Raw genomic sequence first — 12,413 nt, forward strand, 5'->3', positions numbered from 1 at the left:
TAACTTTATTGAAAAATTTACATGCCATTAAGTAAGATAGATAATGTTAATGTTGCTAAATAAGTTAAAAATGATTAAACGTAATTCAAAGTAAAAATGATTATGCGCAATCCACACCAATGACGGTTTGAGGGTGAAGACCTGTTTATTGTAAAATGCCCGTAACTGACACCGGACAGGCTTTGATACCCTGCTACTTTGATTGGCACGGGCTATTGTGCTCGTTTGACGTTGCTATTGGCTGCAATATCCAGCACTGAGTTAACGATCGACATTGGGATTTGACTCTAGCTACGCTGTCAATCATACAACGCCGCGTATTTGCAACAGTTCGTATTTGCAACAGTTATAAACGCCAAAACTTTGAAAAAAATTGCGTTCACACGTTTGCGCGCAGAACTGGTTTCGATCGATGATTTTAATCCATATTTGTATTAGTAGAAAAAACTGGTGAAGCAGATATGTACGGTCACGAGCATTAATATGTATACACTTTGGTACCTAACTTTTTTGACAAATTGGACAGTGAGCCTCACTAAATGTCAAATATGTTAGTGCGACAGAGTCCTAAAGTGGGTACATTATATTGCTCATGGCTGTACGACGATAATGTGAAGTTTCTAGATCGGGAGCTTGGTAATAACAGAACCTAAACCAAGCCAACGCAGCGCAGCGGCGCGACGCTGACCATTTGATGTAGACTACGCTGAGGATGGGATTCTAACAAAGTGGAGCGGAAGGGAAACGAGCAGAGATTTTCAGAATCGACCAATCACCACGAGGGAGAATGACAGAGCGGCTTTTCTCCCGCTCTTTCACACGCTGTGATTGGTTGACTCCGTACATTTCTTCTCCTATCTTCTGCTCTCCGCTTTGTTGGACCCATCCTTATTGAATGATACTAAAGAAGATCAAACTGTCTTCTCGCTGACTCTACTTGTCATGGACTTCCTGCTGACAGTGGACACTGCATCAACGTCCTCTCCCTGTCCTTCTGCATCCTCATCGGACAGCACCGGAGTCACCGTTGCATTCAAGCCGTCATACTGCAAGTCGCGAGGCAGGTAGATGCCAAAGCGGTCCTGTGGTAAATAGAAAGTAGCTAAACATAAAAGTCCATATTACTTAGTGTAAAATGCGAATGTAACAGTAAAGTGCAATAGGTACACGCCAAAGGCCGACCCGCCGATACAACCCGTCGGTCTATATAAAAATAATCACGTCGACAACATGCGCTCGCCGACATTTTGGCGACTTCTCGCTGACTTGCGTAATCTATGTGCTCCGTTGCGACTTGCGACACTTTAGTTTCCGACTTGCAATGAGTGACAAAAAGTTGCTGGCGTAAGCCGGTGCGTCGGCGGGTTTGTATGTATTGCGCTAACTTTGTCTATGTATCGCCTTTACACGGCAAAGCCTATCGAGCGATTTGGATGAAACTAATTTTATATTTTATGAGAAATGTTAGAAATTATTAATGTTTAAATGTTAAATGATGAATCGAATGCGTATTCCTTGATTTTGTGATAGGAAATGTATATCTCATTGTTTGTCATAAGGAATACAAATGGAACCACTAAAAAGCAAAAGATTTAAATTAACGCTTCTTAACCCAATTATTAGCTTCCTACCTTGAGAACTGCGAAAGTCCCATTTAAAATTTCACCCCCTCTTTGAGGGGGTTGGGGGCAGATTTCCAAAAGAAATGATGCACGTTTTACGTTAATAAATACAAACCGAAAGTGCCGCCTTCGGCACTTACGTCGTTACGTCCTTACGTAATATATACTATCCCGACGACCCGATTACTCTAACCATAGAGGCAGCCAATCAGCTCGCGGCAAATCTACACTAAGTCACGTCAAAAAAAAGGTAGAGACAAAAAGTAGCCTATGTCACTCTCCATCCCTTCAACTATCTCCACTTAAAAATCACGTCGTGGAAGACGGACAAACAAGCAGACAAACACACGTACGCCTTCCCATTTACAATATTACTATGTGTGTTCACTGATTTCTCCGTCAAATCCAATGTCCTTTAAAATCCAAACTCGCGAGTTTAAATGAAGGTACCTACTGTTGAGCTGGTCCCATATAAGTAGGTATCCAATAGGCTACTTGACAACGTAGTCAAATGAGATACTTTTTACGAAACGTCAAAATAAAAGTTTTCTTTGGAGTTTGTATAGATATACTGTCCCGTGACGTCATCAAATGTCGTACTCATAGTTACTTAATTCATTAATCAAATTCGAAAATAAGTCTTAGATATTAGAGTAATGGGGTCTAATAGAATCTTACAGTGGCTTCTATTTCTATATTACCATTTTATAATTTATCTTTGACCCGGACAAATACCCTACAGCAAGCATCTCATCGTCTAGTAGGCAGGTATTGGTGCTAATTCCTGTAAATACCATCTAATTTTATTTTAAGTTATATCTGTCATTTTCTTATCCGCCGAAAAGGAAAGGGACGGGTAATCGACAAGCATAAAATTTATGGAGCACACGTCAATTTTAAGCACAAATCTAAACCAACCGTCTAAAAATTTTACATCCGTCAATAACCAAGTAGACAGCACGTCAAACGGATTGCATACCAGCGACGTACCTTTTGATTCGCCCGGGTTATTCATTCATTTACTCATTCTTCCTAAAATTAAGAGCTGTGAATCATCCGTCCCTTTCCTTTTCGAAGGATATGAAAATGACGGATATAACTTAAAATAAAATTAGGCGGTGTCTGCAGGAATCGGGGCCATTGCATAATTATGTTTACGAGTTACCTTATCGTATCGATTGTAGTGCCATTGTGGATGGCACCTGCAGGGGCGGGGCGGCGGCCGCTTGTAGCTCTCGTTCGACGATGATGGGCTTACAGGAGTTGTTGGAGTCTCGTGTCCTGTCAACATATCACGATGACTCGGCCTCCTTAGTCCAGTAGATGAGCGATGGGCTCACGATCTGGAGGTCCCGAGGTCGATTCCCGTCGGGAACAAAATCACTTTGTGAGCCCTGGTTTGGTTAGCAGATTACAGACTGATCACCCGATTGTCCGAAAGTAAGATGATCCATTGACAATGGCCCCTTCATGCTACGGAAGGCACGTTAAGTAGTTGGCCCCGGTTACTAGTGCAAGTTTACTGGTACAAGTACATAGTCGTTTCATGAGGCATGTCAGGGGCCTTTGGCGGGTCCATAATAACCTGCCAGAGTTGATGGGGTTGATTATCGACTCCATAACCTACACGATAGAAGAGAAGACGATGACTCGGACGAGATACGAACCCGCAATTGTCAAGCCGGGGCGAGCGCATGACGCGTGAAACAACAAGACAAGACCAATTTCCGTCCGAGTCAGAATATTGACGCGCACAAGGTTATTACCGCGTAGATATTAAAGACAAAAGACTAATGTAATGCGCTAGTAGCCACTAATAGCCTTAACGTAATGGACAGCGAGTGAATTTCTATTTCATAATTTATTACCCGCTCTCTTGTACGAGAAACGTAAGCTGATTATCGAGCATGTTAATAGCGATAGGCCGGCCAACGTTCAAATTCAGCATATGAAATGACATGCATTCTCTTTGAAAACGTACTGCTAGAAACTAATCCATACCCATTAGTACCGTTGATATAAGCACTCTTGGTTCCCCCTCATTGGTAACATGTTTTCAGTTTGTACCATCAGAAGAAAATAAACATTAAAAGGGAGTTCGAAACAGCAAGGACCGTTTCACACCAGCCGATTGGAGCTCCGTAGCGACAGGATAATTCATAATCCTAACCATTTGAAATTCCTAACTTATGATTCCGGTTTTTTTATTAGTCGCTCGATAGTCCGCGCGACTAGTTTGAAGGCACCACACGATAAAACAACCGCATAGCTACAATCCAACACCTCGCGTTTTAAATCGCTTAGTGTGGAAGTGCCGCTGCGCACGTAAGGGGTGCCATGATTTTTTTCTCTGCTTGCGATGCATTATCCAGTATTGCTCATGTGTATAACGGAAAATCGCCGTTTTTATTCCTCTTTAGTCTCTTTTTCGTACTTTGTTTCATCTTATTGACCGCCTCTATTCGTCTGTACATTTACGTGATGAAAATAGACGTGATCCAAAGAATTATTGAACGTGAACCCTGTAATGATTGTATTGAGTAAAAGCAACATGAAACAGTTTTAGATTTTCTTTTCGTTTCTAACCAAGCATGGAACCTACCGTTCGCTTGTGCTTAATTTTGTTAACTCTACGTAGGTTATTAGAGGCAAAACAAACCACTAATTAAATACAATGTCTTGCAGCTGTTTGCCTACGGTGCAAACCAAAGGTGACAAAACTTATGCCTGATGTAACCAATCCTACACAACCACAACGCAATACCTGACTTCACTCCATGGGCTACGCTATCTACATAGACGCGACAAATAACATGATCTTCAACAAATAGACTCAGGGTACGCTGTCTAATAAACGTCGTACTTACGATGTAGTAACATAATTAAGTATACATCAATACCTACGACCAATGGTCGAACTCTGCGATATGTATCGCGTCGCGCGCGATGTGCACATGCTACTCTGCATGTATTACAGTTAACGCAATACAAATTGATATTAATACGCATGCTATGGGGCTTCTCATTGCGAGAGGAAATCGTTCAATATCACAGTTAGTTTGTTTTTACAATAAGATTCCCATTGACTTTGTACAGTTTTAAGACGGTAATTTACCGGCTAAGAGCCTTCAGCGCTCCCCATATGTCCGGCCAAGTAGTTAATGCCATCTGGGGCAAATCTACAATAAGTCACGTCTAAAAGAAAAGTCGGTAGGTAGGTAATAAAACAGAAACTTTGTAAAAAAGGTTATTATAAGGTTATTGATTATTTAGAAGATATGAATGCGTGGGATTAACTGTCTGGGAACTGATATTAGGCAGCCAAATGCAGAGGCTGTTCTTGCAGCTTTTTTTCTCCGGGTATACAGGTTGTGATAAGCTGCAGTAGTTTGAGGCGGATAAGACGTTCGTTATGTAAACAATGACGATTGAAAGTGTAAGTAACTATGTTAAAGTATGAAGTATATTAACGATGAATAAAAATATATTTCAACTTGAACCCACTTTTACGACTAAACGTCTATTTTAAAGGCTATTTTTATCCTGAAAAAAAAACCGAATCACAGTGTTTGCCGCAATATAACAAAAATCTACGCAGACGAAGTCGCGTGTGGATAACTAGAACATTATCAACAGACACAACTTAGATGAGAGCCTTGTTCCCCAATTATCCGGTCAAGTAATAAATGCCGTCAGTAATTTCATAAAACATATTACATATTCTGTACATAAATCCACTAAGTATATAAGATTATTTATTTATAAGTAACCGGTACTTTCTGCGTATAATATTCTAATCGGTCTAACCTTTAAAGTTATCCTGGCGTCGTAATGACCTCTTCATCTTCTTCCTCATTCGCTTCTCCCAAGCTATTGCAGCCGCTGAAAAATTACAATCAAGCTATTGAACGGACTAGAAAAACCCAAAATAATAATTCCGACTTTAAAAATAGTCCCTATTAAAATCATCTTCGAATCATAAAAATGTTTTGCATACTTTTTGTTCGTTTATTAAATTTTCACTTGTAACTGGATTGTTTATTAAAACAATAGGCATTTCATTTCAAGCATAAAACAATACGCTTATTAATGACGCATATTTTTGTAAAATTTGATTGTAAAAAATGTATTTTCGGTGTTCGTGGTATCACGCACCGCTCTCCCGGGATGTACCTATTGTAATAATGAACTGATGAAACATAAAGCTGCAATCAGTATCCGTTTCGTATGAAATGTATTCGTGTCACGTAAAATGCAAAGTTTACATTCACACTGGGAAAGTTGACCGAATCCATTGCTATGATTATTCAGAACTAATGTACTTACCTACTTAATGCTAGGGTGTATTTTAGGAATGACAACATGTACCTCTAAAAGTTGCAAAGAACAGTGGCTGTCTTTGATTGACCATGTAGTAGGTACTAACTTAGTAATAAAATAATAATATACAGGGTGTTAGGGACATCGTAACGAATACTGAGGGGGATGATTCAGACCATGATTCTGAGTTGATATCAAGTGGAATTTTCCGTCGCAAAATTCATGTTTTTTTTTAGTTTTTTAAAATTATTTTCAATTCTATACTTTTGCGATGAAAAATTCCACTTGATATTAACTCAGAATTATCAGCTGTTTCATCCCCCTCAGTATTCGTTACGATGTCACTTACACCCCGCACAAGTACATACTGTACCCATACAAGTAGATATGGGTGTTAGTGACACCGTAACGAATACTGAGGGGGATGATTCAGACCATGATTCTGAGTTGATATCAAGTGGAATTTTCAGTCGGAAAATTCATGAAAATTTTTGTTTTTCTTTGTATTATTTTCTGTTCCATACTTTTGCGACGGAAAATTCCACTTCATATCATCTCAGAATCATGGTCTCAATCATCCCTCAAAGTTTTCGTTACGACGTCACTAACATATACAAATATAAGTAAATAGCCTATACACGTCACACTGCTGGGCACATAATTCCACTCAATCTACTGTGACGGGAAACGAACATAATAACTAAGGAATAATTTTATACAAATTGTTGCACCATCCCGCAGCAAATTGTGATAAATGTTTTCTTGCCACTGGTGGCCTTGAAGAAATTGCTGCTTAACAATAAGGCCGCCAGAGTGTTTTGCATATTGTGTGCAATAGTAGGTTTATTACAATTTCGATAAAAAAATACGAGTATGAATTATATCTATTTAGTGTAGATATCTCGCCTTCATCTCTCGTCCACTGGCTAGTTTTGATAATCAACATTACAAATGCTTAATCAGGTTTTTTAAAATTTTTGGTTTTCTTATAATATGTACATAACCTATAGTAATATAATTGTGAGAACCCAATCATTCCATTTCATTAATTACACTTACCATATGTCTCTTTTTCTATGATATCCACTTCGAACAGTTCATAAGCCTTCTCGAGAATCTCATGTATGTCCTCCTTAATCAAAACCACCGGAACTTCCATAGCCGCCTCAACGGCCTTTGACAGTTCCACGTATGCCGTATCGTAGTTCAGGATTGCGTCGTCCACGTGAAGGAATATAGCCTTGTCCACGACATTCGAGACCATCCTGAACATGAGTTCTTCGAAAGTAGGTTCCGGTGTCGGAACAGGCTCTGGAGAAATAGATATTTAACTCTTAATATTAAAACAACATAAAATAACAAAGTGTTGGCGACGAAGCCTGTTTGTAAGAACACAAGATGTGGAAGTTTATGGTTGATTTGAATTTTCGTATTTTGAATTCTTTGAAAAGAAGTTGGTTGATTTCGCTGGCAGATTGAAGCCGCCGCCGACACGCGAGTCTAGATACACACATTTTCCCTATTCGGGCCATTTCTCTTCGGAGGTCCATCAGACCTCTAGAAGAAGTTTGTTCCCTTTGCATTATTTTAAGACTGATTACAGCGTAATTCTTCCCTGAGTCTTTTTCCGCATGAGAATGCCAATAGGGCATTTGTCTGGGTCAAAGATAAATTATAAAATGCTAGTCTAGAAATAGAAGCCAGTCTAAATGATCAAAAGTCAATCTCATTTTACTTTTAGACTTATTTTAGAATTTTATTTATTAATAAATTAACAATGAGTACAACGTTCGGCTGATTTTATTGATGACGTAACACAGTATTTCCATACAAACTCCAAAGAAAACTTTCGTTTTGACGTTTTGTACAAAGGATCTCATTTGACTAGGTTGTAAAGCAGTCTATTGTAGTAAATCCTTAGATATACGTAGGATGCTTATACGCAACAATACTTCTTAGGGTGGTTGCACTTTGGGTGCCTTTTCGTATGAATTCGATTTGTGCCACCAAGCAGTGCATCTTCCAAGTAGCTACTACAGAGTGCACACACTGACTGCAAGTTTCAGAGACCATTGTCATAGACCAGGTGCATTCGTATACGGCATGTAGGAAAACATACAAAATGCTATCGGCCTTAGTAAGCAGCTTCTATAAAGAACTAACTGCTGCGACTAATCTTCAAGCATTGTGACTTTAACAATATGATCTGTAGGTAATTTCAAATACAACATATACTTAAAAAAAGTATGTAGGTACCTGGAGTAGGTAGAGTGGACTCCGAAGTCTTGACGGATATGAATGAAGAGGATTCTGTATTAGGTATAGAGACGGAACTCTCCACATGACTCCAGGGTTCCTTGGGAGAGTGTTTCTGAATGATGGCCGCCAAGTCGTTCATCAATTTCTCGTCATCACGAATGTGGTATACTTTTTTACCTTTCTATTAAATATTATCATCCATATTAGCTAACTAATTAACGACAAGCGAAAGGGAAGTTATGTTGAGAATTATTTAGAGTGAAAATTCTAAATATAGATACTGAATTATTTTCTGGTAAAGCAATCATATTTTTAAACTTTTGCGCTCGTCAATAATTAACATAAACCTAATTTCCTTAAACGACTTTACGAATTTATATTAACAAAAATAACGCTATGGCTACTCTCCTCCGTTCGGTCAGAGGTATACCTCTATGTCAAAAAAATATGAAATGATTAATTAATTACCTGCGTCAAATCAGGCATCTATTTCATGCCATATTTTTGACGCAGATAATTAATAAAACATAACATAAGCTGACGACTATATTGCAATTGGGGCAATCAGAGTTATATCCATCGCAAGATGAACTGAGTACCCGCACCTCACCGAGCTTTCTGTTAGACCAACGTGATATGTGGTGAACTGTTTTAGGGAAAACTGCACTTAAAATAAAAGAAAAATAAACGAAAAAAATATAAATGAAATTGTAAGTATATTTTATTTATTCTCGGGGTTTAATGTAAAGGGTTGTTGTAGACTAAGTTTTCAATTGTATTCTGTACACAGACATTTACATTTTCCTGGCCTTTATTCGTTGTCGCGGGATATTACACAACCAAAACAGTCCAAAACACTTCTATCCGTTCACCTGTCATCTATTTATCATTTATGGTAATATAAGTTCGCATGTACTTAGCCCGATAGTCGAAGGACAGTGTAATGGCCTCCGTGGTCCAGTGATTGAGCGTTGGGCTGTCGATCCGGAGGCCCCGGGTTCGAATCCCGGTGGGGACATATCACAAAGATCACTTTGTGATCCCTAGTTTCGTTGGGACATTACAGGCTGATCGCCTGATTGTCCGAAAATAAGATAATCCGTGCTTCGGAAGGCAAGTTAAGCCGTTGGTCCCGATTACTACTAACTGATGTAAGTATGTAGTCGTTACAAGAGCCATGTCAGGGGCCTTTGGCGGCTCAGTAATGACCCTGACACCAGGGTTGATGAGGATGGTATTCCACCTCACAACCCACACGATAAGAAGAAGAGAGTAATGAGAGTTGCAAAGGACCGGAAAGAATGGCCTGAAAGAGTGGAAGCCTATACCCCGCAGTGGGTCTAGTTGTAATAATATTTGTAACTAATACATGAAAGAAAATTACGTTGTAATTATCCTCTGGTCCAACGCCGAGCCTCTTCCTTATATCTGCATCCAGATCTTCTAAGGGACGTAAAAAATACTCTGCAGCTTGTTTAAGAAACTCGGATCTCCTTTTCATAACACTTGACGTGTAACTTATATATAGTTCCAACGCGGCTATAATCTGTTGATATAATTTTCATTAAACCCATTAATTCTTCATTCCGAAATGTATCATAATATAAATTATTACTCTGTGCGATGTTTCTGTTGAACATCGTGAGGTAACCCAGATTTCCGAGAAATCCATTTTCGGAGATATGTGACCTAACAAGTATTGGGCTGGTTTTCCCTTCGCGAGTTTGAAGGTCAGACAGGCAGTCGCTTCTGTAACCGGACCTGTCAAATCTTCAGGTTAGGTAAGCGGACCTCGTGGAAAACGGGATAATTCTAGAGAAATGAATGATGAATCTGTGCGATGTCTCAGCGGAGAAATAATGAACAAAGACACTTGATACAAATACAAATTGATATTATTTTTTTATTTGAAGATAATTATTTAAAATAAAATAGGCTTTAGTCCCTCCGTCACCTCCGTCAAACAGTGGAGCAGCGTGGTAGTATGCTCTTTGCCATCTCCAGTTGATCGAGGGGAGATTTGTGCAAAGCAGTCGGACCATTAGGTTATTTAAGTAATTTCAACTCACCTCTGGATGTGCGGCCAGGTACGCCTCCTGCTCCAGCTGTATGGTCATGGCCAGGCGTGATGTGCACTCCCGTTGGCACTGAGTGATGGCATCCAGGTCATGTCTAAACAGCCCCTTAGCAGCCATGTGCTCCAAAGGCACACTCTTCATCACTTTCCTTAAAGGCATGGTTACTTAAAAGCACTATCAACACAACAAAAATAAAATTTTGTATCAATATTTTCAGGATATCTAAGGGAATTTATCTTAACACCGGCCCGAGGGCTGTCAAAATGAAGGATGTTGATTTTTGGAGTTGTTTGAAAATTGCTAAGACGTTTTTATTTTTAAAAAGTAACTTTACAAAAAGTATTTTTAGAAATAAGGTCTACTTACGATATTACGAGAAGCATGAAACATTTTTTTAGGGTTTATTTTTACGGTGTGCCGAAGCACACATACACAACATATAGGGTGGTATTAATAAACCAATCTCAGCATTGAGACTGCCCTCAAGATTATGTCAATGTGACAGTTCTTATATAAAAACAGGGACTTGAGCATGATCTTGAGGGCAGTCTCAGCTGAGATTATAGTTTATTAATACCACCCATAGAGCAACATGGGCCTCCACGGACCAGAGGGGATGAGCAGCGCGCGTTAACCGTTAGTTGCAAATACAACATAATTATTCTGCCACTTTTGGGGGATGGGGGGGGGAAGGTATGGCACGCACGTCACATTGTAGCGTAATAAATGTGGATAAAATTACTATCGATTTAAAACAGGTTTAAAATAAAAAAAAGATGGCAAAAATCGAGTGGAGGAAATATTATTGATAAAACAAGGAAAAGTGGCAAATTTACTACGCAAGCCGAATGCAACTAGTTTTTATAGAACTACCTGTCCTGGGGACATATAGCTTCGCAAAGGGGAACACCTACGTATAGCTATTTTTTTTTTTAAATATACTTTTTGCAATGTCCTGACGAGCGTTCGAATAAATCCTTGATATAATCATTTATGTTACTGTATACTATAACTACGCGATTTCATTACAGGAAAAATCCCTTGAAAATAAATAATAGTAAAGTATTTGTGGTTGTAATCCTGTGCAATATATCACGAAATAAAATACCTCACATTGCAATCCCCTTACGTACAGTCGTCGTAATATTATTCTACACGATTATAGTAATTATTAATTGTTGTTTATTTGATAGTTATAAGTAATAAACTGTGAGTTATTAAAACAATAAATGCTCAATTATTTAGCTTTTAGAGATCCATCGCGGATTACGTATTTTTTACATAATTAATAATAATATTTTTCGATTTAATTTTCTCTTCGCGAGTTTCCCTAAGCACGAGGAAGTGATATAAAAATAAAAAACCCTGTAGTAAAAAATAGGTATACAGTGTTATATGATAATTTAATTAAATTTGTTTTTTTTTTTTTTTTTGACGTGACTTATTGTAGATTTGCCGCAGATGGCATTAACTACTTGGCCGGACAAATGGGGAGCGCTGAAGGCTCTCACCCGGTACAACGTTTAAGACAACAGGCCTGAGGGTGCCCAGTTGGGCGCGAACCTCGGCTCAGGGCGTCGTCTGAGAGGAAAAATATTTGAAAGAATTAATCGACCCTAGTGGGTCGATAGCGATAAGCGCTGAATGAGGGAAATCGTCGACCACGCCGGCGGGGTCGGTATCGGGGTCCTGAAGTGTTTGGTGTCGCGAGCTGATTGGCTGCCTCTATGGCTAGAGTAATCGGGTCGTCGGGATCGTATATTACGTCCTTCGGACGCCGATACTTTTCAGTACCGTCCCTAAGCGGGATGTATTCGGAAGCCGCAACTACCAGGGGATTTGGGTGGTGCGGAGCAGAATCGAAAAAACGTTTGGAAGCTAATTTGAGCCATTGGGCAATGGTTGGCAGATTTAAATTTGGTGATCACCAACAATACTGGGTGTTAGTGACATCGTAACGAATACTGAGAGGGATGATTCAGACCATGATTCTGAGTTAATATCTAGTGGAATTTTCCGTCGCAAAATTCATGAAATTTTGAGTTTTGTTTTTAATTATTTTCAATTCCATATTGTGCTTTTAGCTGCATAGAACCCAAATTTCAATAAAAAAAACAATAATGACAAATTATCG

The 12,413-nt window shown here is 39.1% G+C and overlaps 1 protein-coding gene across 1 annotated transcript; it reads right to left on the bottom strand.

Annotated features, from left to right (window-relative positions):
- Positions 1–911: 911 nt before the first annotated feature.
- On the bottom strand, positions 912–10,438 carry LOC126380259 (uncharacterized). Its single transcript, XM_050029538.1, has 7 exons — positions 10,271–10,438; positions 9,586–9,747; positions 8,199–8,382; positions 7,002–7,253; positions 5,430–5,504; positions 2,788–2,903; positions 912–1,082 (listed from the first exon to the last, which is right to left on the bottom strand). The coding sequence occupies exons 1-7, from the start codon at positions 10,436–10,438 to the stop codon at positions 912–914; spliced, it is 1,128 nt and encodes a 375-aa protein (XP_049885495.1).
- Positions 10,439–12,413: the final 1,975 nt, after the last annotated feature.

This window comes from Pectinophora gossypiella, chromosome Z (genome assembly GCF_024362695.1).
Source record: "Pectinophora gossypiella chromosome Z, ilPecGoss1.1, whole genome shotgun sequence".
NCBI classification, from domain to species: domain Eukaryota; kingdom Metazoa; phylum Arthropoda; class Insecta; order Lepidoptera; family Gelechiidae; genus Pectinophora; species Pectinophora gossypiella.

Excerpts from the sequence above, each read along its gene's own strand:
- LOC126380259 (XM_050029538.1), bottom strand. The coding sequence starts at position 10,438 with ATGCCTTTAAGGAAAGTGATGAAGAGTGTGCCTTTGGAGCACATGGCT. Across the intron at positions 9,748-10,270 it reads ACCTGGCCGCACATCCAGAG|ATTATAGCCGCGTTGGAACT; the intron begins GTGAGTTGAAAT and ends TTATATCAACAG. Across the intron at positions 5,505-7,001 it reads CATAGAAAAAGAGACATATG|CGGCTGCAATAGCTTGGGAG; the intron begins GTAAGTGTAATT and ends GTAATTTTTCAG.